The sequence below is a fragment of the Zootoca vivipara genome, chromosome 6 (assembly GCF_963506605.1).
Source record: "Zootoca vivipara chromosome 6, rZooViv1.1, whole genome shotgun sequence".
Lineage (NCBI taxonomy): Eukaryota > Metazoa > Chordata > Lepidosauria > Squamata > Lacertidae > Zootoca > Zootoca vivipara.
In genome coordinates, this window is record NC_083281.1 from 68,500,665 (window position 1) to 68,527,444 (window position 26,780).

Sequence of the window (26,780 nt, forward strand, 5' to 3'; positions counted from 1 at the left end):
ATACTCACCGTAACCAGTTATGATCGGATCAAGGTAATAAATTCTGTTGATTTAATAGATTCTGTTGATTTATTTAAACCAAATAGTTTTAGTTGGATTTTGACTACATGTGCACACAAGAATAACTAGTGCAATAAGCACGGTTTGTTTCTGCTTCAGATGACAGCCCTCCGCCTCCCGCTCCTTTTGAACATCGGATCGTGAGCATCAAGCAAACTGAGCTGACGGCATGTTACTCTGTGTGCCATCACGAAGTCTTGGGAGGGTGAGTCCCACTAGATTGCCCTCCTTATTATTTTTATATATTTCAAAATCATACTAGGTAGGTTAACATCTAAACCCAGGGGTGAGAGACTGGATACGGTTGCCAAACCAAAAGGGGAGGGGAAGATCAATGTTGCCCAAAGTGGGCAGTAGTGGCTGCTGGGGGTTGGTGGGGTTACCTAAGCAAGCAGGGGTGCCAACTTTAATAAAATATTGGAAGGAGGCCCAGGTAAGCCATATCCCACATAAGCGATCACATGATGTGGTGCATGCACACCATTTGAATGGCAATGCCCATCAACTTAGGGGGAGCCTGACCCCCTCAAATATTTTATTGTGGGGCTGAAGATGCCTCGGAGTTGGCTCCTAAGCAATGGGGTGGCAGCGGGGCACTGGAGATGTAAATGACTATCAGACTTTGAAAAGTAATAATAATAATAATAATAATAATAATAATTTATTATTTATACACCGCCCATCTGGCTGGGTTTCCCCAGCCACTCTGGGCGGCTAGTATCACCAGATCAAGTCCATCAGTTTTGTTGAATTAATTCAACTACATCATTTTAATTGGATTTTGAATACATGGGAAATAATTGTTACTGTTTCTATTTTTTATCATGCTGTTATCTTTATAATTATCATTATCATTCATTTCATTTCTATACCAATTTATATATATTTTTAAAAAATAATCTAAAAGCAGTTTGCAATAAAGCATCAAATGAAACAATCCAGAATAAAACCTTACAGAAGAAAGTCAAGTATAAAATAGTGAACATTCAAAGGAACTTGATTAATGGGAACCTGAAAAGATTTCAAAACAAAACATTGCCAAGGAAGTGAAGTACAGAATGCATTTAACGCAGCAGTTAACAACAGCAACAAACTCTAAACCAATTATCTTAACATTTCAAAAGAAAACATTACTAAAGGAAGTCAAATGTAAAATGCACATTTAAAACAACATAATTGGTGAAAGAATAACATATTATCTTAAGCATGGACCATTGATGTTGCTGTTGCTATCAGTCTTGCCAATGTTGGTTCATGTTAGGCAATGGCTGTAGTAGTTTGGGCTTGATGACCTCGGTCCGCACTAAGAGGCAGCTAAGATGGTCTTCCTTAGTGTGTTGTGCAAACCGCAGTTCTGAATAATGCCCTTTTAATTCCCACAGTGGTTTAAGGACTAGTCTCTTTTCCTAGGAGACTTTGGAAACTGTAGCCATATGGGTCTCCTAACAACTCTCATAACCCTTAATAGACCAGAGTCCCCAGGATTCTTTGGTGTGTTTAAAGTGATACGATACTGCTTTAAACACATAGTGCAGATGGGGGCCTTACTCAGGTCCTTTCATGTCAATGGGTCTATCCTGGGTAGGACTTAGTTGGAGAAAACCCTACAATGTTAGTTTGACATTTCCCAACATCTGGACTGAGGTTCTAATGTAGAAATTTTGAACGCCCGCCCATAGCTATTGACTCTGGCATCATTTAGAAACAAACAGATTTAGCACAGAAATATCCGCTCGAAGGAAGCTTTGGTAATGTGTTGCTAAAGGACAGAGACCAGGCGTGTCCAGTTACGGAACCCAACATAGACCCCCGTCAGGTTGTCATTCCATGGTGAAAACGAGGAATACAAATGGGGTGTAATATTTTAACGTAAGCACTGGACAACTGGCTGGAAAGATCAAGCCTAATCCCTCCCTAAGCTGGGAGAAAGAGGAGCCCTTAGACCTCCCGACCTCCACGATTCCGTTCCCTTTGTACCAAGTTATTTTTAATTGACGATAAGAATAGTTGGTCTCCGGAGGCGTCTGCGGTGAGTGGGCCTCTAAGCCGTTTTCCCTCCGGGCTTCACTGCTTTGTCTTCTCCATCCATCAACAGGGGGCGTTTTGGTCAAGTTCACAAGTGCACCGAAAAGTCAACGGGACTCTGCCTGGCAGCCAAGATCATCAAAGTGAAAGTAGCAAAAGAAAGGGTAATTATATCCTCGTTAAAAAAAGAAAGAAGGCAAAGAGCGGGGACCTTTTCTTTCAAGCCACATCTAGCCATTGCCTCCAAGCAAGACATCTTACTCTTACTCTCCCCCTTTCCAGCTGTCCCTCTAAGCCCCATGGCTGTGGAGCATCCTCAGTCCTGATTAGGCTGTTCTAGGACTCTTCTGCTCTTCGGGATTTTCTTTTAAAAAGTTTTTAAAAAGCTTTTTTTGTGCATTTTTTTGCAAACTTTGAGGTCTCCCCAAGCATGGTGATACCAACCTCCTTTCTCAGCTGAATCTGTTTTGGTTACAAACTTGGCGGCACTCGCCAGTCGAGTTTGCTGTTAGAACAGGGGTCAGCAAACTTATTCAGTAGAAGGACTGGATAGAAGGAGTGGATAGCTCTTCCCACAATCTAAAGCCCAGTGGGGTTAGATCCTGGGACTAATTGGGTTTTGTGAGAAGAGATCAGGAACGCTACGCAGGTACACAGTACACAGGTTCTCAGATTTGACCACAAATAGCAGATCCAGTCCTTCAAATGCACAACAGTGAATATTGATTCCTTTTAGGGTATGCACTTGGTTTGGGGTGGGCAGTGACAAGGGCTTGTGACCCAAGGACCTTTTAACTGGAATCTAGACTCCATTGAATTCAGCAAATCCCACTTCCAGGCTACTTACATTTTGGGCTGCAGCTTACTCCCAAACAGGCTATTGTTTATGGGAAAGTGTCAGGCTTGGCTTCCTCCCTCCCTTGGTCATAGATAAGCAGTACAAAGAGAAAACAGTCTCTTACCAGTAACAGAAATGTTTAATTACAGGTAGGTAGCCGTGTTGCTCTGACATAGTCAAAACAAAATTTAAAAATTCCTTCCAGCAGCACCTTAGAGACCAACTAAGTTTGTCATTGGTATGAGCTTTCCTGTGCATTCGTGTGCATGCACACGAAAGCTCATACCAATGACAAACTTAGTTGGTCTCTAAGGTGCTGCTGGAAGGAATTTAGAAATGTTTAATGAATGCAGCAAAAGAACAAGCGACCATTCTCAGAGTGCAGGTGCTCTGAATTAAGGTTCTGCCCACTTCCCTCTAGTCACTTCCATCCTCTCGTCTCCTAGCCGCCTGATCTCTCAGCCATTGAGCCTTTGGCACAGCCACATTATCTAATCTCCTTGCCTTCGGACTGAGAGGCTGTACTGTACATCTTCCAGTGAGAGAGTCGGCTAGTTCACTCTCTTCCCATTCTTCCCCTTGCTGTTCACCTCCCAGTTCTGTCCAAACTGTGCCCCTCAGCAAACCATTGTTCCAAATCAAATCAATACGAATCCACTGCTCCTGTGGAGTTTCAGGATCCTGGCCATGAGCGGGTGGGGTGGGGGCTCCTACCATTCCTCATCAGAGTTGTACTCTTTAACCTGGTTTCTGACAGAAAGCCACCTTAGCAGTGCAGGATCACCCAGAGCCCTAGCAATGGACAAATAAGTCAATTTTCGTTCATAGAAATCTCACTGGAACCCGCCGCTGTCGCTGTGCCTTTGTGGGCGCCGTCATGTTACCCAGCTAAGGGAGGCTTCCGCAGGGTGTGTGTGGCCTGCAACAGGTGGGGTGGCAGCAACGTTCTGTTTTGCCTCAGGCTGCTCCTGCTGTGTGCCTTCTAAACCCCCACCCCCACTGAAATGCAAGGTCCGCTGACTGCTGCTAATGCTCACAATACTCTTAATCTCTAATATTTCAGGAGGAGGTGAAAAACGAGATCAACATCATGAACCAGCTAAACCACGTGAATTTGATCCAGCTCTATGATGCTTTTGAGTGCAAGAACAACCTCACCTTAATCATGGAATAGTGAGTCATAAAATATCTTTTGAGTGTCTTGTGTGAGCAACTGAAGGAGATACGCTACAGAACTTGTCCGTTATAACATTGCATAAACCTGCCCTCCCCGCCTTCCAGATGTTTTGGACTACAACTCCCATCATCCTCGATCACTGGCCAGACTGGCTGGGGCTGATGGCAGTTGTAGTTAAGGCAGGCATCCCCAAACTTTGGCCCTCCAGATGTTTTGGACTACAATTCCCATCATCCCTGACCACTGGTCCTGTCAGCTAGGGATCATGGGAGTTGTAGGCCAAAACATCTGGAGGGCCGCAGTTTGGGGGTGCCTGAATTAAGGGCACAAGGCTGGCGAAGGCTTGAGCAAACAAAATAATATATAATATATAAAACAGCTTGGGTTGCCCTTTATTCCCAACTTTACCAATTGAAATTGAACCTTGCTGATCTATTGATAAATCAGCTAAAGCTGTGATCCTGTACACACTTACTACAGGATGAGTTCCATTCCCGTTCCCTCTCACAGAGCTACCGGTACAATTCCCAGGGTGGATTTATCACCAATCCCTCTTCCCAAGGGGCTCTGGGGGCTGTAGCTTTCTGAGGTCTGCTAGCACCTCTCAGTTCCCTTAACAAACTATAGTTCCTGGTATTCTTTGGGGAGGGGAAGCCATCACTGTTTAAGTGGTATGGTATTGCTTTAAAAGCATATTGTAGAGGGGGCTATCAGTGGCTCTGCCTGTCATTGACTCAGGCTCCACTTCCTAGCTGCCCTGCCTTCTGCTCCAGTCGTTCCAGCAGGTACCGCCACTGCCTGATCCATCAGGTTCAAATTGCAAGACAAGGGATTTTGACTAAAAATCAGGAAGAACTTATTGGTGGCGCAGGCTTTCTGACAGTGGAATAGGGTGCTTTGGAAAATGGTGGACTTAGGCTGGATGGCTCAGTTGGGATAGTTAGCTAGATAACTTTTGATGTCCTTCCAACACTTAACGTTCCTACGACTGATGTCTGCTGAAGTTGGGACCTAATGTATGTAAATCAATTGAGCTGAAAAGAGGATACCCATCTCCCTTCCATGTTCTCTTCTGTCTCCCTATTAGCGTTGATGGTGGTGAACTGTTTGACCGGATCACAGATGAAAACTACAACCTCACTGAACTAGACGCTATCCTTTTCACCAAACAAATATGTGAGGGCATCTATTACCTGCACCAACAGTACATCCTTCATCTGGATCTGAAGGTGATGGAAATTTCTGCTCCCTGCCAATTTATAGCCAAAATAATTGCAGCTTATGCAATTGCAGCAAAGAAAATCTGAGCGAGAATTTCGAACCAAACCCCCGTAGTTTGCGGAAGCAACTTGTAAATTTGAGCAAGCAAAAGTTAAGAGCAACCCCAAGAAGTTCCAAGGTTGATTTTAAATTTGATTCAGTTTTAACCAGATTATAGGAGACTTCTGCTTTGTTTGTGCATTTTTATTTATTGCATTGACTTATGGCTATGAACAATCAATATTTATTGTATCGTTAAAATTCAGTAACACCTGCCATTCACAATCCAGTGAGAATGGTGGCACCATTTCCCCCCCCCCAATCTTTTATACTTTACTTACTTAAAAACAACAGGTTTTTTGTTTGTTTTAAAAAACACAGCTTTATCATAATTTATGGTTATATGTTGTTGATATCTGTGTGGCCAAGGTCAGCTGGTAAGCTTCATGGCTAAGTGAGGATTTCAACCCGGGTCTGTCTGGCCCTAGTCCAACACGCTAACCACAACACTTCATTTGAAATCAGGCATCCAAGGCCCACCCAGTGGGCAAAATTCATCATGTTTTGGCGCCTGAGCAAATAACATTTGAACTTGGGGCTTTCCCCTCACCATGCTGAAACATAATTTTACACGGATGAGCTTTGCAAAAGAATTCATTATAATCACATACAAAGATTGCAGATGACGACTTCTCAGACTAATCTAAGCATGCCTTCTTCTTCCTCTGCAGCCTGAGAACATACTGTGTGTGAATCGCACAGGAAACCAGATTAAAATAATTGATTTTGGATTAGCAAGGAGGTAAGCCTCCCCACCCCCCACTTCTTTTGGCTGCTAATGTTTTCTTTCATCTAATACTTTTTATCCATGTTTGGGAGTTCACACAATAAGACCCGCTAATGCAGCAGGTTTTCCCCTTTCTTCTTCCCCTGACCCCACGCCCCTTGGCTCTTGAGAGGGTGTTGGAAAAACGCCTTGAACAGTGCACAGAGGGGGGGGGGGCGGTTGTTCCATTCAGCAAGCTGAAATGCTTGAGCTGATATCATAATAGCATGGTGCTGAATTCCTCTCCTTGCAATGGAAAGGCGAAGCCTGCGTGTTTTCAATGGCACGATAAGAGTGTTTAGCTGTATGTATAGTACAGCTGGGCACCCCCAGCTCCCATCAGCCCCAGTCAACGCAGCCAATGGTCAAGGATGATGGGAGTTGTAGTCCAATGACCACTGGCAGGTTCGTCATCCCTGCATGGTCCATGCGCCTGCCTACTGGAGCATCACTTTATCACTGACAAATCTGCACCTCTCTCTTTCTTTTCCCTCATTGTTCATCAAGGTACAAGCCCCGTGAGAAGCTGAAAGTTAATTTTGGCACGCCAGAGTTTTTGGCTCCCGAAGTGGTGAACTATGACTTTGTGTCTTTCCCAACAGACATGTGGAGCGTGGGAGTCATAGCATACATGCTGTGAGTAAACCCTCCGGAGAACATTAGCTACGTAGAAAAGGCCACCAAGTGGCCTTTTGTAAGGTCAGGATGCAGAAGACTTCTGTCGGGAGACTCTGTGGACCCACAAGAGAGCTGATCATTGTGTTATCCTTCAGCGTGGGGATGATGCTTGTGGGAAAGGGAGAAGGGTGGGTGTCACATAGCAAAAGAGGGAAAACCCCTTGTGACGCAGCTATATTTACACACTCAGACCGTAGCACCAAAGCAGCACTAGTTGGAGCGCATTGGCACATTTTATTTATCTTATTATTATTTATTATATTTATAATAAATATTATTATAACCCTCCAGGTGTTGTTGCAGTCCAACTTCATCAGCCTCAGCCAGAATGCCCAATATTCAGGGAAGCTGATGATGGGACTTGTAGTCCAGCAAGAACCTGGAGTGCTGCAGATTGCCCATCTCTGGGCTGGATTTCCGCCCCCTTGCAGAATGTTCCAGAGAGCTGGAGCAGCCGCCGAGAAGGCCCTGCACACTGTGCTGTTCTTCCACTGCATCAGACTAGACAGGTTGCACAGCCTCTTGGGAAACCTTTCTCCCAGGTAGAGAGGCACCTGACATGCAAAGAGGCAGGAGTGTCTCCATATGACACTGTGGCTTCCTGTTTCAGAGTGAGCGGCTTGTCGCCCTTCTTGGGAGAAACTGACACGGAGACCATGAATTACATTGTCAATTGCAGCTGGGATTTTGATGCGGAAGCGTTTGAACAAGTGTCGGAAGAAGCAAAAGACTTTGTTTCCAGGCTCCTGATAAAGGAGAAAAGGTACAGTGCCTTGTTTGAAAAAAGCGATTTATTCCTAGGATCTTGTTGCCACCCCTTGACTTGGATACAATCACCCAGCCTGCCAGACTCCCTTGAAAATTCTCAACCCAGCTGAATCCACCTTTGTCCTTGCGCCCAATGAACCTGCTTCCCATCTTTTGCACACCGGAGCGATGGAGGGGAATGGGCTTCTATGGTCTGCATGTACGCTGGGATAGGGAACCTTTCTCAACCCAAAGGATGAATCCAGGACTGATGCACTCTCCGTGGGTTATTTCTGATGCATGGGCAGGGCCTCACACCTGATGTCATGACATCAGGTGATTCAGAATTCCTGCACAAGCTTCTCTCTTACCTACAGCATTAAGATCTGAGTTGAGTCTCTGCCTGCTATGTCTTAAAGAAGAAGCAGAATCTTTTCTCCAGTGGTGCTAACACAGGTAATAAGAGATCCCTTATCTTCTAGTCTTAGCAGTTGGTGCTCAGATTGGAGATAACAGATCTTGTGGATGTTATTTGCTCCGAGTTGGCAAGATGACAAAGTCCCTACCAGAGAAGAATGGCAAACCAAGTTGATGGACTATGCCGAGATGGCAAAGCTGACTGGAAAACTCAGAAACCAAGAGGATAAAAACTTTATAAAAGAATGGGAAATTTTTATAAGTTATCTAGGAGGTCACTGTAAGCAGATGGAAACAAGAGCAGGATTCTGACACACTTGTAGTGTAAAAAACATTATGGATAATATGGTTCAATATAGAAACTGGAGTACAGACTAATATGCAGTTGTAGATGTTTAAAATAAGACTCCATGGACGGGATGGGGGGAAGTCGTGAGATTTGGAGAATCTCCACATACAGTATGACTTTATTGATGTGTGTTTATTTCTATTTTTTATTTGTAAAACTAGTAAAATTTTCTTGAAAATCGTTAACAGATCTCAGTGACTGACAGGTGGGTGTGGTTTGCCCAAAATGACCTCACAGGCCAAATTCAGGGACCTGCAGGCTAGAACTTCCCCGCTGCTGATGTAGACCATCCATGCAACCTGTTTGCTTTCATTTGGTTCCAAAATAATCAAACAAGACATTCAAGCCTAATGCTGAATGACTCTTGTTTCATTTCCAGAGAAGGTCAGATTCTACCTCGTGTGTCCACTCACAAATTCTCTTCCACCCTCCCTCGTATCTTCACAGTGGCAGAACAAGTGCCTCAAATTGCCTTAAACACGAATGGCTGACAGACCTGCCTGGCAAAGCCAAGAAATCCAAGGTGCGCTTGAGGTCTCAGCTGCTACTACGGCGTTACATGGCTCAAAGGAAATGGAAAGTAAGCTCTACATTGACTTCTGACTCTTTTTCCAAGCACCATTCAAGGTCATTGTGGTTGTCATCCATGATGCCCACTGGCTGCCTCTCTCAGCTTACCAGGCCGTGTTCAAGTTCTTCTTACTCAGAAATGAAAACCCTAAACAATTTGTGACCAGGGGTGCCTCCAGTCGATTGTTCTGTTAGCAAGCATCTTCTGTAATACATCATTGAGGCTCACCTGGCACCATGATTTTATGGCAAAAAACTTACCTTTTTAACCAGGCCTTTGGCTTTTATCTATCTATGGCCTTTTTTGAGTGGGTGGGATGTTTTCATGTAGGTTTCATGTTTTGTTTTTTGCTTAAAGTATTGTAAGTCGCTTGGAGTTGCCATGGCAAAAAAGGTGACAAATTTAATTACAGTGGTACCTCGGGTTACAAACACCTTGGGTTACAAACTCCGCTAACCCAGAAGTAGTACCTCGGGTTAGTAACTTTACCTCAGGATGAGAACAGAAATTGCGTGCCGGCAGTGGGAGACCCCATTAGCTAAAGTGGTACCTCAGGTTAAGAACGGTTTCAGGTTAAGAACGGACCTCCGGAACGAATTAAGTTCTTAACCAGAGGTACCACTGTAATTAATAATAATTGATGCAACAATGGTGCATTTATGCAGTCAGTGTGCTTCTGAGTATCAGCTGCAGGAGACGGCTGTTGCCTTCCAGCCCACCATTTATGGGCTTCCAAAATGCATCTGCTTGGCCACTGTGCTAAACAGGGTGCTAGACAACAACAGAGGATTGATCCAGCAGGAGTTTTCTTACATTCTTATGAGATTTCCTGGCAGAACATCTGCTTTGCATGCAGGAGGTTCTAGGTTCAATCCCCAGCATCTCCAGGTGGGCCTGGAATCTGCTGCCGGTCAGTGTAGACAACACTGAGCCAGATGCACAAAGAACCTGACTCGGTGTAAGGCAGGCATAGGCAAACTGAACCCTCCAGGTGTTTTGGGACTACAACTCCCATCACCCCTAGCTAACAGGACCAGTGGTCAGGGATGATGGGAACTGTAGTCTCAAAGGTCTGGAGGGCCGAGTTTGCCTATGCCTGGTATAAGGGAACTCCCTCTGTTCCCAGTCCATTTGAATCTGACATCTCCTGTGTGGCCATTGCTATTCCTCGGTATCTGAGCTATCTTGGTTGCAGTGCTGGAGGAGTAACCACAAGAAAGGCATTGACTGCAAAAAGGCGTTTGCTCCACGAAGATATTAAGAATTTCATGTCCCGCCTCCCCCCAAGAGGGTTCAGGTATCACTCTACATTGTCTGCATGACAAGGACCAGAGGCAGCTGCTGCTTTGTTCTTTGAGCCTGTCAACACCTTGACATGCCCCAAATGGTTGCAATTACACCTCCAGGCGTTGGGTATGCTGGCAACTGGGCAGAAAAAGGATACCCAGCAGGCTAGATGAGTAGGAAGCTGTCCAAAAGGTCCCAAAAGAGGCAATACGCCTCTGATTGAGAGTTGTCGAGAATCACAGGTGGGGAGAAGGCTCTTGTGCTTGGATCCTGCTTGGGGCTTCCCATAGGTATCCGGCTGGCCACTGTGAGAACTGGATGCTGGGCTAGATGGGCCATTGGCCTGATCCAGTAGTGTCGATACAATGAAGCAAGACTCAAACCATTTCCAGCTCCGTCTTCTTCCTGTGCAACACGACACCCAATCCTGTCACTCTTTTAACATCCCGGTGTGGTTTGTTTTCTTTTGCAGAAGCATTTCTACGTGGTGGCCGCTGCCAACAGGCTGAGGAGGTTCCCGAGCATGACTGAGAATCCTGTATAACCTGTTGTAGAAGACCGAAAATGGAAGGACTCTGGTTTTTAGCCACTGGCCCACCCTCACCCGTTTGGGCAATTAGGATGCATTTCTTCCTCTCCTATTATCCCATAGCCACAAGCGTGCTGAAGTTTCTGCCTTTGAGCCCTAATAGGATAGGATGGGACTTGCTATACAAGGAGGAAATGGGTTCTGTTGTGGAGGGGGGACGGTGACCACGAGTCTTGCCTCACAATACCTTCATTTCTCCAATTCTATCTTAGTGCTTAGCAGTGACCCTATCTGAGTGGGGCTGGTTTCCTTTGAGAGTAGTTTGAGAACTGTGAGGAGCATGCTAGAACAAAGCAACACACCGCGTCCTCGCTTACAGCTGATTTCAGCCTGTTTGCTTTCAAGTTAGTACATTGGGTGGGTGCGACGAAACAAATTGTGTACCTTCCCAAACATTTGTTTCCCATCACACTTTTGCTTCCTCTGCTGCTGCTTGACCCCATTTGCCGCCTTCCGCTTTGTCGCCACTGCTGGTTGCAATAAATAATTATATTAATCCAGGATGGAGGGTAGAGATGCTTCAGGCTTGCGGGATTTCCTTTCTATTTTACAATAATACTGGGGTCCCTCCACCTGAGCCAGGTGTAAAAACAGTGGCTATGAGGGCAGCACCACTTACCTTAAGCATCTCACGAGCCTCACAGTGAGACAACTTACATAGACAAGTGTGAACGTTCATCAAAGTTCCTGCAGATCAAGAAGTTGATCTCCAAATTCTTAAAATCAGCCAGCAGACACTCAAAAGGCAACCAAGGAACACTTCTCTTTTGGTGAGGACGAGTTGTGCAATTGAAAAACCCAACCAGCTATCACAGCAAATTAATTCTTTTTCTTTACGTTTACTTAGTTGGAAATTCTTGCAGGTACGACCCTATTGCAAATCAGTAATTACAAATTACACCCTGATGACACACCTGTTTATGCCCCAATTGCCTGTGGTGATCCACACAAAGGTTTGCTGTGATCCATAACATCAGTTATTACCGACTTATTACCAGACACCCGGGGAGGGAGGTGCAGTCTCACCTTGTGAGAAAGGCAGGATCTATTAGGGATCAACCTTTTGGGGCCTGTTTGCAAACTGGAGAAACTGTCATTCAACATGCTAAACCACTACACTACCAACTGGCTATTCTCAGTGGGGCGGGTTTTCTGTTTTTTACACCTCCTTCAGCAGCCTCAGACATGCATATTTTAAACTTCCATGTAGGGGATTCATCAATGACGAGTTCTGCATTCATGCATATAATTTGGAACGCGGTTGACTGGCAGCAAGAAAGGGAAACAACAGTAACTCCGATTTATATACTGCTCTGTGTCATTTGAAAAACAAGACTAAAAAGGAGAGGAAGAAAAATATATAGAAAAGTATTTATTGATGTTGCTGCAAGGGAGGGATGTCTTACACAAAGCCACAATAAAAATAAACTTGAGAGACAGAGTAAGAATGCGGAGTTAAAAATTGTGTTGTCGAATAAGATTTTCAAGGGCTGGAAGTGGGAATGAATTGGCAGCAGGCATATTCAGATACCAAATCTTTGCACCCCGATTTGAAGTGTCTTCTGTGGAAGCAACTTCCACTGCAAATAATGGTTTACATCTGAGCAAGCATGGTTATGGCTGAGATGCCTGGATTGCCAAATCCAGAATTTGTCGTAACATGGAAGGCTCCCTCCACCTCCAAAAATCTGAGCTGCGGCACAGAAGTTCTTTCTCACTGCAAAAACAGTTCCAAACTTTCTTGAACAATATAACGTGGAGTTCACAGGCCCTCAACAGCAAAATAAAGAGCTCACACGTTTTGAGGGCCATTTCAGTAGTGTAGCCCTCCTGACCAAGGAGAACCCATCAGTAGGGCAGGCTTTCTGCATTCATCCCAGAAGCCTCCAGGGGAGGAAGCAGGAAGCAGAGGCCAATTCCCACAATCCATGTTTTGTGCTACGACACCCAGCTGGGAAGTGTGCGCACTCAAACCAGTGCCCAAGAAAAACCACCACGAAGGTTGCTGGCCTAAAAATACCATTGATTCTAAAAATCCCAGAAGAGCTGCCTGCTGTGGTCAAACACTGTCCCTTTGTGATTTGGCTGCGTTTTCCAAAATTCTCCTCTTCCATTCTTCATACTCTTCTTTTGCCTCCGTTTCAATTTTTGGACGCTTGCGAGGGGCCTCTGCTTCCGTTTCATCTGCTGTCATGGGGTGGAAAAGAGAGACAAGACTTTGGAGAAGATGCTCGTACAACAAGTAGTGGGGGAGAACCCAAATCAAATATCCTTCTAGCTGGTTAAGGACTTGCTGCACCCTCTCAGTCATCAAGTTCTCCCCCTCCCAAATATATATTTACGTATGAAAGTATTTGTAGTCCCGCCTTCTTGCAAAGCATCAGGGCAGTGTGCAACCATATTAAAATAGTAATAAAAGAAGTACAAAACAATCATTAAAAGGTCTGGTTGCTCAAGCGACCTTTCAGACAGATGCATAGGCCTGCTGGCATGAATAAAGGCCTTCAATAGCTGCTGGAAAGTCGTAGGAGAGGATGCTTGACGAATCTCCGCTGGAAGAGGGTTCCACAGCATGGAGGCCAGTCAATCTTATTTAACCCTGAGGACAAGTATTAGCACCTCTTCTGCTATATGTCTGCAAACCTTGGGGATCCTTTGAGCTTGCAGACACCACCCTCTTGTGGATAGATAGCAAATGCTTTAGCTACATAAGCAATGGCACAACATTGGAAATAAAGGGGAGCAATAGATGTGGCAGAGAGTTCTCGAGTCATCCCCAGTTCTAAGGTTTGGGGAGAATCAAGATGACTAGTGTGTCCTTGTCTTACCTTTTTATTTTACTCTTATTTATATCCTGTCTGCTGTTTCAGAATTCAAAAATAGAGCCCCATTCAGGCACTGCCCAGATGGTGACCAGTTTAGCTTTTGCCAGGTTCCCACATCTGGCTGGCTGGACCCAATCTTCCAGGCATGGAATGTGCTTTGCACAATTGCTTGAGAAACGCAAGATGTCTGACTTGAATGCAGAACACTTCCATCACTGGAGGAACCTGTTTTCTGCTGCAGATGTTAACCCAAGAGGCAGGGGCTCAGCATGATCTGTGAGGGTGGGCAAAGGTCTTGCAGGAGATGGTTGGCTCAGAACAGCCGTGGGGATGGGGAAATTCCAGCCCGGAAACCTAATTAGATTCCCTATTTGGTTCATCGGGCTTTTTTTTTTGGCCAAGCTACGTCCAACTGCCTTGTACCTGGCACCAGGTATGTGTGTGTAACAAAGTGTGTGTAACAGGTAACAAAGTAGCTCCTGTGTGGTTTGCAGGCACTGCTGATCAGATGCTTGCAAAGCACCATGCCAGCATGACAGTCAGGTGAATGACAGGTGGGTGGCTAATCACACCTATCAAAGCTGGTCCACGTGTGTGTCTGCATGGAGCTAAGAATCCAGCCAGTTTTGCCTACAGCAAATGGATGCACACACCAGCTCCAGTGGCCTTTACATAGACCAGAAGAGGACAGGGTCTATCTATAGATATATATATACTGTATATATAAAATATGGTATGTCATGGAATGTCGCCAAAATTGTGGTATTACAATTTATGCCAATTGTTACCTTGCCAAGTTCAAGGTGTCGGTACTAACATAATAAGGCCCTTTACAATTTAGGACTAGTTTACCTTAATCCATAGTAGATCACTATGGTCTGTGGAAGAGTTTATCCTGCAAGTTCCAAAGATCTCAGAAGCCTGCTCTGCAGGAACTCAGAGCAGGGCTTTTAGTGTGGCTGCCCCGTTCTCTGCAATACACTTTCCTGGGGAGATACTCTCTGTACTTTCCAGAAACAACCAAAGACGTTTTAGTTGTGAAAAACCTTCCCAGCTGGACGAAAAGGTGACTGACGCAAGGACTACTCTGTATGGTTTTAGTTTGGTTTTAAATGTATTGGCTGTTTTCATGTTTTTAACTATCTTTACCACACACTGGTTGTTTAGAAAGCGACTAATAAAAACAACACATTGCTCTAAATATCACTATTAAAACAGCAAGACGACTTTTTGACTTTTACCAACCCTGGACGCCCCAAACTGGTTCATCCAATACAGCTGAGAACACTTTCCTATCACTGAAGCTGCTCTTAGGGCCTGGTTCCCAAGTTTCCAACAAAGGACCCTGTTTTGCAGAAGCAGTAGGCGAGCGAGTCATGTTTCACCTACCAGCGTTCTTGCCAAGGCCTTCCAGCAAGGTCTCCTGAGGTTTGGAGGCCTCCGTGGCCAATGGAACACTTTCACCTTTGGAAGAAGAGAGAACAAGCTCCTCAGTGTGGTTTATGTTAAATCTGGATTTCTAGACCAGGGTGGGAAGTCGTTACCATCATCCAGCCAATTTTCAGGGATGATGGGAGGTGGCATCCAGCAGCATCACAAGCTCACCTCTGTTTCAGATCATGGGTAAAATTTATCACATGCACATGCTGGAGACAGAGGACTGAGGCTACAAGGGATGGATAAGAAATACATACGGCCCATTTGCTGGCTTATCTTCTCTAGCTGGCCGTGGAGACGGTCAAATATGGTTTTCTTCACCCCAGACGCAGCTACCATTTTGTTCTTATCCACTTTAAGTTTCAAACACCTGCAAGAAGAAGCCGGCTGATTTTCAAAAGGATCATCCGACCGAATATTTCACCATACTCTTCGCTCCGATTGTAAACAGTCACTTGCCTGTAGCAAGTAAGAATTTGCCTGCGGGAAGCTGGACGTCTAGAAAATGCAGGGATGGCAAAAAATGGTGCCCTCCAGATCCTGCTGAACTACAACTCCCATCAGCCCCAGCAAGCATGATCCATGGGTGCTGTAGTTCAGCTACATCTGCAGCTCAGGCCCCAACCATGAGCACGTGGCCCTTGACTGCATACTCCCTGCAGCGTGTGGCCCTCTGGGGCAAAAAGGCTGCTAACTTCTGTTCTAAACAATCTGCATTTCTTCCTGGTGCAGAATCCTAGTTGTTATCCCCACCTGCCCATCACCTGAGCAGAATTAACACAAGGAGAACTTCTCAGTACCAACCCCACCCCAAATACAAAATGGAACCTGGGCAAACTTTACCTGCAAGCTGTAAATAATGCTGCGGTGGTGAATAAGGACTTGGACAAATCAAGATCCATCTTCTGAGCTTCTGGCAGGCTGGATTCATACCTGAAAGAGCAAAGCCACTTTCTGAAAGGGAGTGAAGCTCTCAAATAGAGAGTTGATGCAGCCAAATAGCAGCATCCATACGTGGGATGGGCATCAGTAGGCTGTAGGCAGCTTTCCAAAAGCAGCCCAATGTGGACTGAGCAATGCTCAGGGGCCTTGGAACAGAGTATCCTCACTGGTTAGAACTCTGAACAGGAAATAGGCAGCGATCATTTTAGGCATGTCCGTTATGTCTGTGACTGTGCACACACACATTGTGCCAAACCCGGAAGTGACCCGGAAGTGTCATAAAAAGGGATTGAATAGGGTCTTTGCAGGCTTTCAGTGGCGTTTCAAATATACGTGATTTCACTTAAACGTGTGGTGCCTTGGAACGTAACCCCTGTGTAAATTTGGACTTGCCTATACAACAAACCAGAGCATTTTGTTGTTGGCCCCGCTGACATTTCCTAAAAGCAAGGGTAAAAGCTTGAGCTGCAGGATCTCCTTTAAAATTCCCTACCTTTGCAGTATTTTTGAGGCCATATTCACTGCTTCCAGGCAGCAAAACTGAACAGCCAGATCTCGGATGCCAAGGCTGGAATGCACACCCAGGAGGCTCTCAAAGGACCTCATGCAGCTCTGGTAAGCAGTCTTGTTCATGCCAGAAAGTTTCACTAAATAAGCCTTGAGAGGGAAGAAAAGCACAGAAAACCATGAGACAATTTCTCCTTGCAAGCAACAGCCTCTTACCTAGTCGCCTGGGGTAAATAAGGATCCCTTCTATTCAACCAGCTTAAAGGAAGGTGGTTTTGCATAGGTATGTGTGGGGTGGCATGCAAGAAATTTCTGTTAAATTTTTTTTTTGCTCTTGTTTCAAGGCTTTGCCATGTGCAGTCAAAAGAGATGGCTTAAGAAAAAAAAGCACTTGGGGTGGGGAGGTAGTCGTATAACCATTTATTACTTTGTCCACGGGGTTTTTTGTGAAGGCAGCAGCCAAGTCCAGGCAGATCACGGCTTTGCTTGTGGCAGTCATCTGAGCCAGCAAGGTGGCACATTTCACTTGAGACAGGCGCAGATACTCTTCAGCTTTCCTGTGGTGCAGCAAAGAGAAGAGACGGTTAATTCCATTTTCACAGCCGGGACAGCCAAACAGAACCTGAACTGTCCCATTGAAAGTAATGGAAAGTGGATTAATCCGTTCCAGACGGGTCTGTGGAGTACTTATCTTGAAAGTACTCAACCTGAAGCGTACTTAACCCGAGGAATGACTGTATGCTATACCTTTAAAGTACTTTCAAACCACGCGCTTTTCTGCAAAGGATCCAGGGCACTGTAGTTAACACCTATGAAGCTGCAATTCCCAGTAGCCTTTAAGGAGCCCAGAATCCTTTGAGGGAAAGCAAGCACTTTGGATGTGCTTTAAAAGCACAGCGTGCACAAGGCTAAAGCCTTCAGTCCGATCCAGCAACTGGGCCCTTGTAGCGTTTAGGGAAACTTTTAGGTTATCATGAAAATAATATTTTTGTGTTAAGCAAATTTGAATGCAGCTGGTTTATACAGGTCTGAACATTTGGGAGAGAACTCAGAGGACTTAACTAAAGGAAAGTCCAAGAAATATATTCTATGAACCCCCAAGGTCATTAAAGGCAAGATAGTTTTTAACCCAAACTGCTTTTCGATGTTTTGATTGCAACTGTTTTCAGAAATGTTTTGATTGTTTTAGAATATTTTTGCTTATCTCTTTGCTTTTAAATAATGGTGTGTCTGTTTGCCTCCCTTTGATGGATGGGGTAGAAATAAGCCATCATTGTTAATTTATTGGTCGCTCCCTACCACCTCCTCCCCGTAACTCAAAACGACAATACGTAAAGGAACACATACATTAGAAGTGGCATAAAAAGGGTGTGTGTGTGGGAAACAAAGAAAAATCTAAAAGTTTTTTTAAAAGGCAGGATTAAAACATCCCTCTAACTTCAAGGAGGCCCCAGATAATCAAATACCAAAGGCCTTTAAATAAACAAATACAAAAATTCAATGAATGAATGCAATGAAATAAAATCCCCTTCCCCCAGTTCACCTGATAACTCCGGGCGCAGTGACGCCCAGCTTGGAAGCCAAACACTGGATCACTTCGCGCTCCATTCCCGGATCGCTAAACTCAGCCTACGCCTCCACCAACCCGGCTGCTACGATCCTCCTTTTCTTTCCCGCGCGCGCATGGGAGGACGCGACACCTTCAAAGCCTGCCGGGAACGTTGCGACACGCTTGCCGCGCCCCTTTCGAACGCTCGGCTGCCTCTCTGAACGTCCCCGCCCTGGCTCCACCCACTCCCTTGCTGTCACTCGCCGGAGGCTCTCCTCAACCCACTCCTTCCCTTCCTTCCTTCTCCGGAACGTGACGTAGCGCCGTTCCATCCTATTACAGCTCTCCAGGAGGAAGGGATAGCGAAGAGGCGCCTAATCAGTCAGGAAGACAAGCCCGAGGAGCGTGGAGGCCCTATTGGCGGAACGGAGCGTCCGTCGCCGCTCCTGAGAGCCAATCACTGCAGCGGAAGGGAGACTTCCCCCTTCGGCTTTTGGCCAATCGGGAGCGAGAGTAGAAGAAAAAGAGGCGGGGTCCAGAGCGGGTTTCCTTTGTCACATGACAGTGGTGGGAAGTGGGGGGGCGGCTGAGCAGGCGCCTAGCTAGGAGGGGGTTTGTTGCAAGCGCTGCGGGGGTTGCAGTGAGTGACGCGCCACTATGGTGAGTAAGAAAAAAAGAAGGGGGTGATAAAGAGGGGTGGTGGGTGGGGGTCGCCTTGGCAAGAGGGGCTGCGCAGGCCTCCTCCTCCTCCTCTGCAGTCCTTTCTATGGGGCAAGGCTGTTGGCCTGGCTGCTGGTGGTTATCCCTTCCCCCCAATTAAATATATTAAGCCTTATCAGTTAATTGGTTCTATTTATATAGCCATCGATAAGTGTTCTTTGGGTGCATTGCAGTCAAAAGGTGGAAACTGCAGAGCTGGACTACAGTAATGTGCTTTCCGTGGGGCTGCATCTTGAAGACGGCTTGGGGAAGCTGTCAGGGCGCTAAAAGTGAACGGGACGGGAGGTTTGAACACGCAACATGACTTTTGTGTTTCGTTGTGCTGACTGCTGGTGTGTTTCTCAGCGCAACTCAAAAGGGCTGGTATTAACCTTTAAGGCCCCCAAGCCCGCCTTTCCTCAACCTCTAGAACAGGTGTGGGCGACCTTTGACCCTCCAGATGTTGCTGAAGAACAACTTCTGTTGTCCCTGGCCATTGGGCATGCTTGCTAGGGCTTTGGGAGTTGTAGCGCACTGGTTCCCCACTGTTGCTCTAGAGATGTTTTGGGTGGTCATTCCCAGGTAGCGTGGCTGTGCTGACCTGGACTGATGGGAGGGCACATTGTTGGGGAGGGCTACCCTAAATTGGTTGGGAATTAATTACTTTAAGATTGTCTGCACTCCTATGATACTGCCTGTAATATGTGCTTGTGTACTGACTGGAGAATTTGGTTAGGCTCATGAGTATTCACCAGAAGGCCTTGTTGGTGGTGGCCTCGCAGTTGTGGAAGTTGCCCAGTTAATATTTCTTTGGACCCCTTCACTTCAGGCATTGAGAATGTCTGCCAAAATTCTTACTAATGCCTTTCCTTAAGAGAATTTTGGTGATCTTATTCAGAATCTCTTACACATCTGTCTTCAACCACTCAGTGCTTTGCACTGCAAAGTTCATTTTTCTCCATGGCTTTATAAGGGGTTGGCTCTGAAAAGGGACAAACATATAACTGTAACAAAGCGTATCAATATTAAAAATGCAACAATAAGAATCGAACATTTTAATGCCACTCTTTATTGTGTCAGGTTCAGGACAGTGTACAGCATAAAACATTTATGTTTTAAAACTCCCACAATACACACTTAAAAGAAAGAAGTTGAGCACAACCCTAAGTATGTTTACTACTGAGCTCAATGGGGGTTTATTATCTTCAAGAAGTGTGCTTAGAATTGCACTCTACAACTAAAGTAATTTAAACTGCTAAATTAAAAGACCACTTGAATTAAGGAAGTCTCAAGTTCATGTGGAACTGCAAAGGTTCTGCTTAGCTAGCAAATACTTTTTCCAGAAGGGGGAAAGCAGTAAATGGCTCCAGGTGTGGCTTCCTTCATGACTAATGCTGCAATCCTGTGGGAACTTACTCAGAAGTAAGCCCCACACTATCTAGTAGTGCCCTAGTAAGTACAGAGTCTTGTAGCACGTTAAAATACTGAGATGTTAGGGTAGGGCTGATGGGAAATGGGGGTCCAGCAACATCTGGTGGTCCAAAGGTTCCCTGCTTTGTGGGCTTTGTCTGCATGGAAACCTCTTCATATGCAGATACAGAAATAACATACAAAAGAGAGGAACAAATGTGAAATCTGGGTCAACAGTAAAGGTTATGAATTTGATGGGCTCGTGAGAGAGCCATTCACGTCTTGGAAGTGATCCAAGAGTCTTCTATATGTTATTGTTATCATGCGCGACTTAAGACCTTGTTAGGTGTTGCATCAGGGGTTGGGCATCTGAGTGGTCAAATGCTGTGCAAATATTTTTAAATTGTTAACAATGAGAAAGCTACCTCGATCAACAGCCAGGTTTGATATATATGCTAATTGCAACCCCCCCCCAAGTCCTACATATGTTTGTGAAAACAGACGAACTCCTAGCTTTCTTGTGTACCATTCTTTTGAGCCCAAGGAGACCTCTTCCTCTGATGTTGGGATAGCCAAAATGAAGTCTTCTAGAGATTATTGGACAACAACTCCCACCATCCCCACCTTTTGGAAGCGCTGGCTGGGGCTGATGGGATTTGTAATCCAAAAACATCTGATGAGTATCACTTTGAGGAAGACTGTGTTATACTTAACAAGGCTGTGCAGCTGCATGGAAAAGCTGGCATTGAGGTCGATCAAAAGCTGGCATTGAGGTCGATCAAACTTGGCCCTCCAGCTGTTTTGGGACTACAATTCCCATCATCCCTGACCACTGGTCCTGTTAGCTAGGGATGATGGGAGTTGTAGTCCCAAAACAGCTGGAGGGCCAAGTTTGGCCATCATTGAGGTAGATGGTTGGAGGTCAGGAACAGTATTGAATCTTGAGCTGAGGAACTTAAAAGCTCCGAGTGTGTTTGAAAATGGTAAAGGTAAAGGGATGAATAATGGTAGGGATGAATAATTCTTCAGATCAGAGCAGGGATAAATCATCTTCATCCAAGGAGCTCGTTGAAATGACTGGACCAAGAGTAATTTGTCAGCTTCTGCTATGTGGTTGTTTGCCTTGCTGGCTGTTATGACCATCGTTGCTGGCTGTTATGACCATCTTCCTCTTGGTGCTTGCACCATCAGAAGTGACACGGGTGGCATCCTCGTTTGTGGAACCCTCCCCATTTCTATTCACCCTCCTCCAATTGTAATTTATATACAGTGGTACCTCTGGTTAAGAACTTAATTCATTCCAGAGGTCCGTTCTTAACCTGAAACTGTTCTTAACCTGAGACACCACTTTAGCTAATGGGGCCTCCCGCTGCCGCTACGCCACCAGAGCATGATTTCTGTTCTCATCCTGAAGCAAAGTTCTTAACCTGAGGTACTATTTCTGGGTTAGCGGAGTCTGTAACCTGAAGCGTTTGTAACCTGAAGCGTTTGTAACCCAAGGTACCACTGTAGTTAATTTATTTATAAGGATATACACTTGTTCCCACCACCAGAATCCCCAGGGTGGCTTCCAGAATATGAAAGTACAATAAAGCAAATCAGGTTAATGGTCTTTGGGTGTCGGCTAGAAACACTTTTGCTTATGGGGACATTCAGAGGCCTTGACATAGAGTAGCTGGACCGTGCAAGCAGGAGTTGATGGGAGTTGGAGTCCAAAACATCTGGAGGGCACCAGTTTGGATTCCCAACTCCCATCTGCTCCAGCCAGCATGATTGTGCAGAAGGGCACCAGTTTGGTGAAGGCTGGGTGAAGACAGTGTTCTTCAACCCTAAGTCCCCAGATGTTGCTTTACAATTCCCATTATATCTGGTGATTGGCTAAGATAGCTGAGGGTGATGGGAGTTGTAGTCTAACAACCTTTCAGGACCCAAAGTTGAGGAATACTAGAATATTTAGATTGCAGCCCTGTACTCACTCACCTGAGAGTGAGTGAACTAAATGGGCATTACTTTTTATGTACCGGTAGACACTTACAAGCTTGCAGTTTTGGTCTCTGCTGTGTTTTATGTTTTATGATGCATTGTTTGAAAACTTAGATTGTCATGTTGTCCTGAAAATGTGTCTTAAATGATACATTTAAAAAAAATATAAACTAAGGGTGTTGGGCATGTTTTCAAGAAATGAGGGAAACGCTACATGATCGTTAGCTGTCAGTATACATATGGCTATAGAATATATATTTTTAAGATTACTGAAAGATATGGGAAAAAAAGAATATAACAGCATGGACTTCTAAAAGCAAATGTCAGGCTTCACAGAGTACAACTACTCTAAATAATATACTTGGAACATACTGCAATTGGCTTTCTACACTAAAATAAATGCAGTTCCTCTGGAATTTTGGTAAACCATTCAATGTGGTAACCAAGAAAAATAAAACCTTTATAAAAGTTGGCTGTATTGGCATTTCATTAAATGGAAACAAGGAAACTTTGCAAGACATGTGAAATCCTTTCTAGGCTGGTCTTTCTTGTTGCCACCTTGGAAGAATATCCCATGTGTTGACATTCTGCAGGACCTTATTTACTTACTGTGATGTGTTTATATCTTGTCATTCAATCAAGGAATTCAAGGTGGCTTACAACAGATTGCGCCAATACAGAGCAAACAAAGACCCCATATCCAGCCTCACAGCCTTCAGTTCTTTGGCTGGTGGGTGGGGTGAGAGTATGCTTCTTTATGGCCAGAATGGACTTTCTACTTTTACGTCTGCAGGCCCAGGTCCTTGCTGATCCTATTGTCTGCCTACTCTTGGGCAACTAAGTGCAGCATTCTCCATCACTGATCACCAGTAGTGTTGGTCCCACAAGAAATCACCATTAGCTTATTCCCACAATGGATAATTAGCTTAAGAAATTTCTTGCCAAGAGATGGGGTCCTAGGCCCCTAAACTCAGATTATTTTTAAAGAAAATTAGACGAATTTAGGGAGGAGAGGGTGATCAGCTGCTGCCTATTTACTTAAAAGATCCCCCCTTTCCATAAGGTTCTAGGTGGGGTTACAACAGTATGATATACAGTTATGAGAACAGATTGAACCGCTGCAATTATGAAAGAAGGAGAGTTGTTTCAAGTGGAATGGAATTGTATAAACTGCATTTAGCCATGTGACCTACTTTTTAAAGAAGTTCCTTACCTGCCCTTCACCACAAGGTTGCAGGGTGGATCCCCAACCATACAGTAATGAAGCCCAATAAAGCAAATGAAATGATGTACCTCAGGCAGCAGAGGCATAGGGATCCTGCATTGTTCGAACATTGCACGCCAGTGGAAATGAATTGCTGGGGAGCAACAGCAGGGGAGAATGGTAGCTTCCTAGAAGCCTACAAGGAGGGTTCGAAGGGTTCTGATGGGTTTCTGGTTGGGGGAAGTGGGGTGATGGACTAGGTGGAATATCACTCTGACCCAGCAGCTCCTGCTCCTATGTTCTTGCCAGGAAGTAATCACCTGTTTCCCTCACCCCTTTTTCCTAGCCGACTACACAGCAGTCTCCTCAGGATGAGCAAGAGAAGCTCCTGGATGAAGCCATTCAAGCTGTCAAGGTCCAATCCTTCCAAATGAAGCGGTGTTTGGTAAGAACTGTGGGGCTTGATTCCCTTAAAAGTTTGGGCCTAGAGTTCTTCAACCTCAGGCCCCTCAGGTGTTGTTGGACTGCAGCTCCCATTATCCTCAGCCAGCAGTCGTCGATGATGGGTGTTGCAGCACAGCAACATCTGGCCCAGTGTCACTTAAGGAGTGCCATCTCCCCTATGTAAGGTCTAAGGTCTGCCAAGGAGACCCATCCTGGATCCCTTCTCTGTAAGGGAATGCAGAACACCACAGGCTACAGCTCTGGAGTTCTCTTTCCCAAAGGATCTACAAGGCTGCCTCTCCAACCATTTTAAAGCATAAAATTACATTTCTTAATCTTCTCAGTTCATTTATTTCTGACAGGCATTGTCTTTTCAGCTTCTGCTGTTTTATTTGGGTTTTGTTTTTAAATTTAATTTATCTTTGGATATAATCTTATTGCTGTAAAACTGCCTTTGAGTGCCTGTTCAAAATAGTGGCCTAGACGTCATCTCAAAAAAATATATTTTGGGATGTTCTGGAAGGGTGAATTGGCAGGTCGCTCCTTGACCTCCAGAGCACTGGATATTCCTGAAAGTTACAAAAGGCCATCACTGCCATGTGCACATCTGTGTATGACTCTTGCATGGCGGGGCGGGGGAACTAATTGGGAAATGAGATGTGCGACCAATAATCTTACTTTTAAATGTTTTGTTTTGTTAGGACAAGAACAAGCTAATGGATGCCCTGAAACATGCCTCTAACATGCTTGGTGAGCTGCGGACTTCGATGCTTTCCCCAAAGAGCTATTATGAGCTCTGTATCCTCTTGAGACTAGCTGAGTCTTGTTTGGGGTGATGGTGATAGGGAGGGAGGGAACTTGGAACAACACCTGCAGATGGAAGAACCATGGGAGCAATTTCCTTGCTCATCGTATGATCCAGCTCCCTGCTCCCATGCAGGGAATCCAGAACTGTATTATTTATTACATTTCTCAAGGTTGGGTTAGCACGATGGTTCCAAAACGTTTTCAGGCCACCACTCCCTTGGTTCCACAAACTCATCCCCAGTGCTCCCATCCCCATTAAAAGCATTACTCAGAACAGTGGTTTGCACGACTCACTAGGGATAATAATAATAATAGTTTGGATTTGATATCCCGCTTTATCACTACCCGAAGGAGTCTCAAAGCGGCTAACAATCTCCTTTCCCCTCCTCCCCCACAACAGACACGGGGCTGAGAGACTTCAGAGAAGTGTGACTAGCCCAAGGTCACCCAGCAGCTGCATGTGGAGGAGCGGAGACGCGAACCCGGTTCCCCAGATTACAAGTCTACCGCTCTTAACCACTACACCACCACATAATAAAATTCCAAATAGTAACATTTATTTGAAATCCAGTTGAACCACTGAGTCGAATTAATTCAACATAATTGATGAACTTGATTTAGTGATGCCAGCTAATAGTTATTTATATCTCCAGTATTCCCTGCCATTCCCTTGCCTCCTAGGTAATCCCACCACCTGCAAGGGTTGGTACAGCTCACTTTGGGAACCATTAGATTTCAAAGACTTTCCCTCTTCCTCTTGCCTAGCTATCTCTGCTTGAGGACTCAAGCTTTTTGCCCTCTAAAATGTCAGCACCTTCCTTCCTGCTGCCCCCATCATCTGCATTAGATTCTGAGCTCTTCCAGGGCTACTGATTTTCCCTTGGTACTTCTGGGTAGTCACACACCCACACATCACACCACCTACCTGCTGCTCTGGTCTGAATCCTTAACCACAAGGAAAAGATATGGCGATCTCCGATGAGCTACACTACCTGGAGGTTTACCTGACGGATGAGTTTGCCAAGGGAAGGAAGGTGACAGATCTCTATGAACTGGTGCAGTATGCTGGAAACATCATCCCACGGCTGTAAGTAAATAAGAATCGAGGGTGACGTATTGCGTTCTGGGACCAGTAATCTGCTTTCTGCAACTGCAGTAGCCTTTCCATATCACCTTAAATTTTCCTGTGGTAGAAGGGAGCATTGTTTGGCGGGCAGCAAGTAAGTGGCCTCACTCGGGCAGATGTTTTGGACTACAACTCCCATCACCCATAACAACCACATGATGGGAGTTGTAGTCCAAGACATCCAGAGAGTACAACGCATGAGAAGGTTGCTTTTGCTTCTGTGATTGCACTTAAGTATCCTTAACGGTTTCTCTTTCTCCTCCCTCCTCCCTTAGATATTTACTCATAACCGTTGGGGTTGTCTACGTGAAGTCCTTCCCCCAGTCCAGAAAGGATATCTTAAAAGACCTGGTGGAAATGTGCCGTGGTGTCCAGCATCCTCTGAGGGGCCTGTTTCTGCGTAACTATCTCCTTCAGTGCACACGGAACATCTTGCCTGATGATGGGGAACAGACAGAGTAAGGGGCCTGGTGGGGCGGAAGTGGAGCTTTCATAAGTGTGTTGCGTGTGTTTGGTAGGCAGACACTGGAGCAAAGCTGCACGGGCTGAGGTCACCTGAGGGCAGCAACAGCAGGTGCAATTAGTGCCTGGAAGAGAGGTCACCTAAGACGCCTTGGTTCCAAGATGGAAGACGGTGGAGTGTAAATGGAGAGTCCAATCAGGAGCTGCCAATTTCACCTCTGGTAACAGTGATGGCTCCCAACTTGGGGCAGCTTTCTAAGCAGATTAGATAAATTCATGGGAGGATAAGGCTGTCAATGGCTGCTAGCTGCGATGGCTATATTAAGAATATAAGAGGAGCCTGCTGGATCAGGCCAGCATCCTGTTCTCACAGTGGGCCAACCTGATGCTCCCATAGAAAGCTGGCAAGTAGAGCACAGACGTAGTCTCCAGCAACTCTTGAGACTCAAGATCCTGAATTAGATGGGCCCTTGGTCTGATCCAACAGGGTTTCTGTGCGGTTTGCCAATCATTTGAGGTTCCTTTTCTAGTCTGCAGAGTCGCCCAGAAAGTCGTCTTCCA

General features: G+C 45.4%; 3 protein-coding genes across 4 annotated transcripts in view; 2 read left to right on the forward strand and 1 right to left on the reverse strand.

Moving 5' to 3' along the window:
- Positions 1-12,054, forward strand: part of MYLK3 (myosin light chain kinase 3) — a 31,869-nt gene extending 19,815 nt beyond the window's left edge. For both annotated transcript variants that reach the window (XM_035118689.2, XM_035118687.2), the window contains exons 5-13: positions 160-265; positions 2,156-2,249; positions 3,987-4,096; positions 5,188-5,329; positions 6,092-6,162; positions 6,694-6,822; positions 7,475-7,627; positions 8,825-8,957; positions 10,708-12,054. In XM_035118689.2, the coding sequence (XP_034974580.2) occupies positions 160-265; positions 2,156-2,249; positions 3,987-4,096; positions 5,188-5,329; positions 6,092-6,162; positions 6,694-6,822; positions 7,475-7,627; positions 8,825-8,957; positions 10,708-10,779 (1,010 nt within the window). In that variant the 3' untranslated portion in view covers positions 10,780-12,054. The remainder of the gene's footprint in view (positions 1-159; positions 266-2,155; positions 2,250-3,986; positions 4,097-5,187; positions 5,330-6,091; positions 6,163-6,693; positions 6,823-7,474; positions 7,628-8,824; positions 8,958-10,707) is intronic.
- A 359-nt stretch (positions 12,055-12,413) lies between these two features.
- On the reverse strand, positions 12,414-18,405 carry ORC6 (origin recognition complex subunit 6). Its single transcript, XM_035118691.2, has 7 exons — positions 18,079-18,405; positions 16,963-17,092; positions 16,522-16,685; positions 15,930-16,019; positions 15,344-15,456; positions 15,039-15,113; positions 12,414-13,011 (listed from the first exon to the last, which is right to left on the reverse strand). The coding sequence occupies exons 1-7, from the start codon at positions 18,141-18,143 to the stop codon at positions 12,884-12,886; spliced, it is 765 nt and encodes a 254-aa protein (XP_034974582.1). The 5' UTR covers positions 18,144-18,405; the 3' UTR covers positions 12,414-12,883.
- Positions 18,406-18,649: 244 nt separating this feature from the next.
- VPS35 (VPS35 retromer complex component) overlaps positions 18,650-26,780 on the forward strand; it is a 29,378-nt gene continuing 21,247 nt past the window's right edge. Inside the window, exons 1-5 of the mRNA XM_035118692.2 lie at positions 18,650-18,744; positions 23,727-23,825; positions 24,526-24,622; positions 25,595-25,718; positions 26,033-26,215. Of these exons, the coding sequence (XP_034974583.2) occupies positions 18,742-18,744; positions 23,727-23,825; positions 24,526-24,622; positions 25,595-25,718; positions 26,033-26,215 (506 nt within the window). The 5' untranslated portion in view covers positions 18,650-18,741. The remainder of the gene's footprint in view (positions 18,745-23,726; positions 23,826-24,525; positions 24,623-25,594; positions 25,719-26,032; positions 26,216-26,780) is intronic.

What these genes read in the sequence shown, in the direction of transcription:
- ORC6 (XM_035118691.2), bottom strand. Translation starts at nt 18,143, where the DNA reads ATGGAGCGCGAAGTGATCCAGTGTTTGGCTTCCAAGCTGGGCGTCACT. An exon ending in CAAAAAACCCCGTGGACAAA is followed by an intron (nt 16,686 to 16,962) that starts GTAATAAATGGT and finishes TTCCCTCTCAAG; the next exon opens with GCTTATTTAGTGAAACTTTC. An exon ending in AGGCCTTGGCAAGAACGCTG is followed by an intron (nt 13,012 to 15,038) that starts GTAGGTGAAACA and finishes ACCCCATGACAG; the next exon opens with CAGATGAAACGGAAGCAGAG.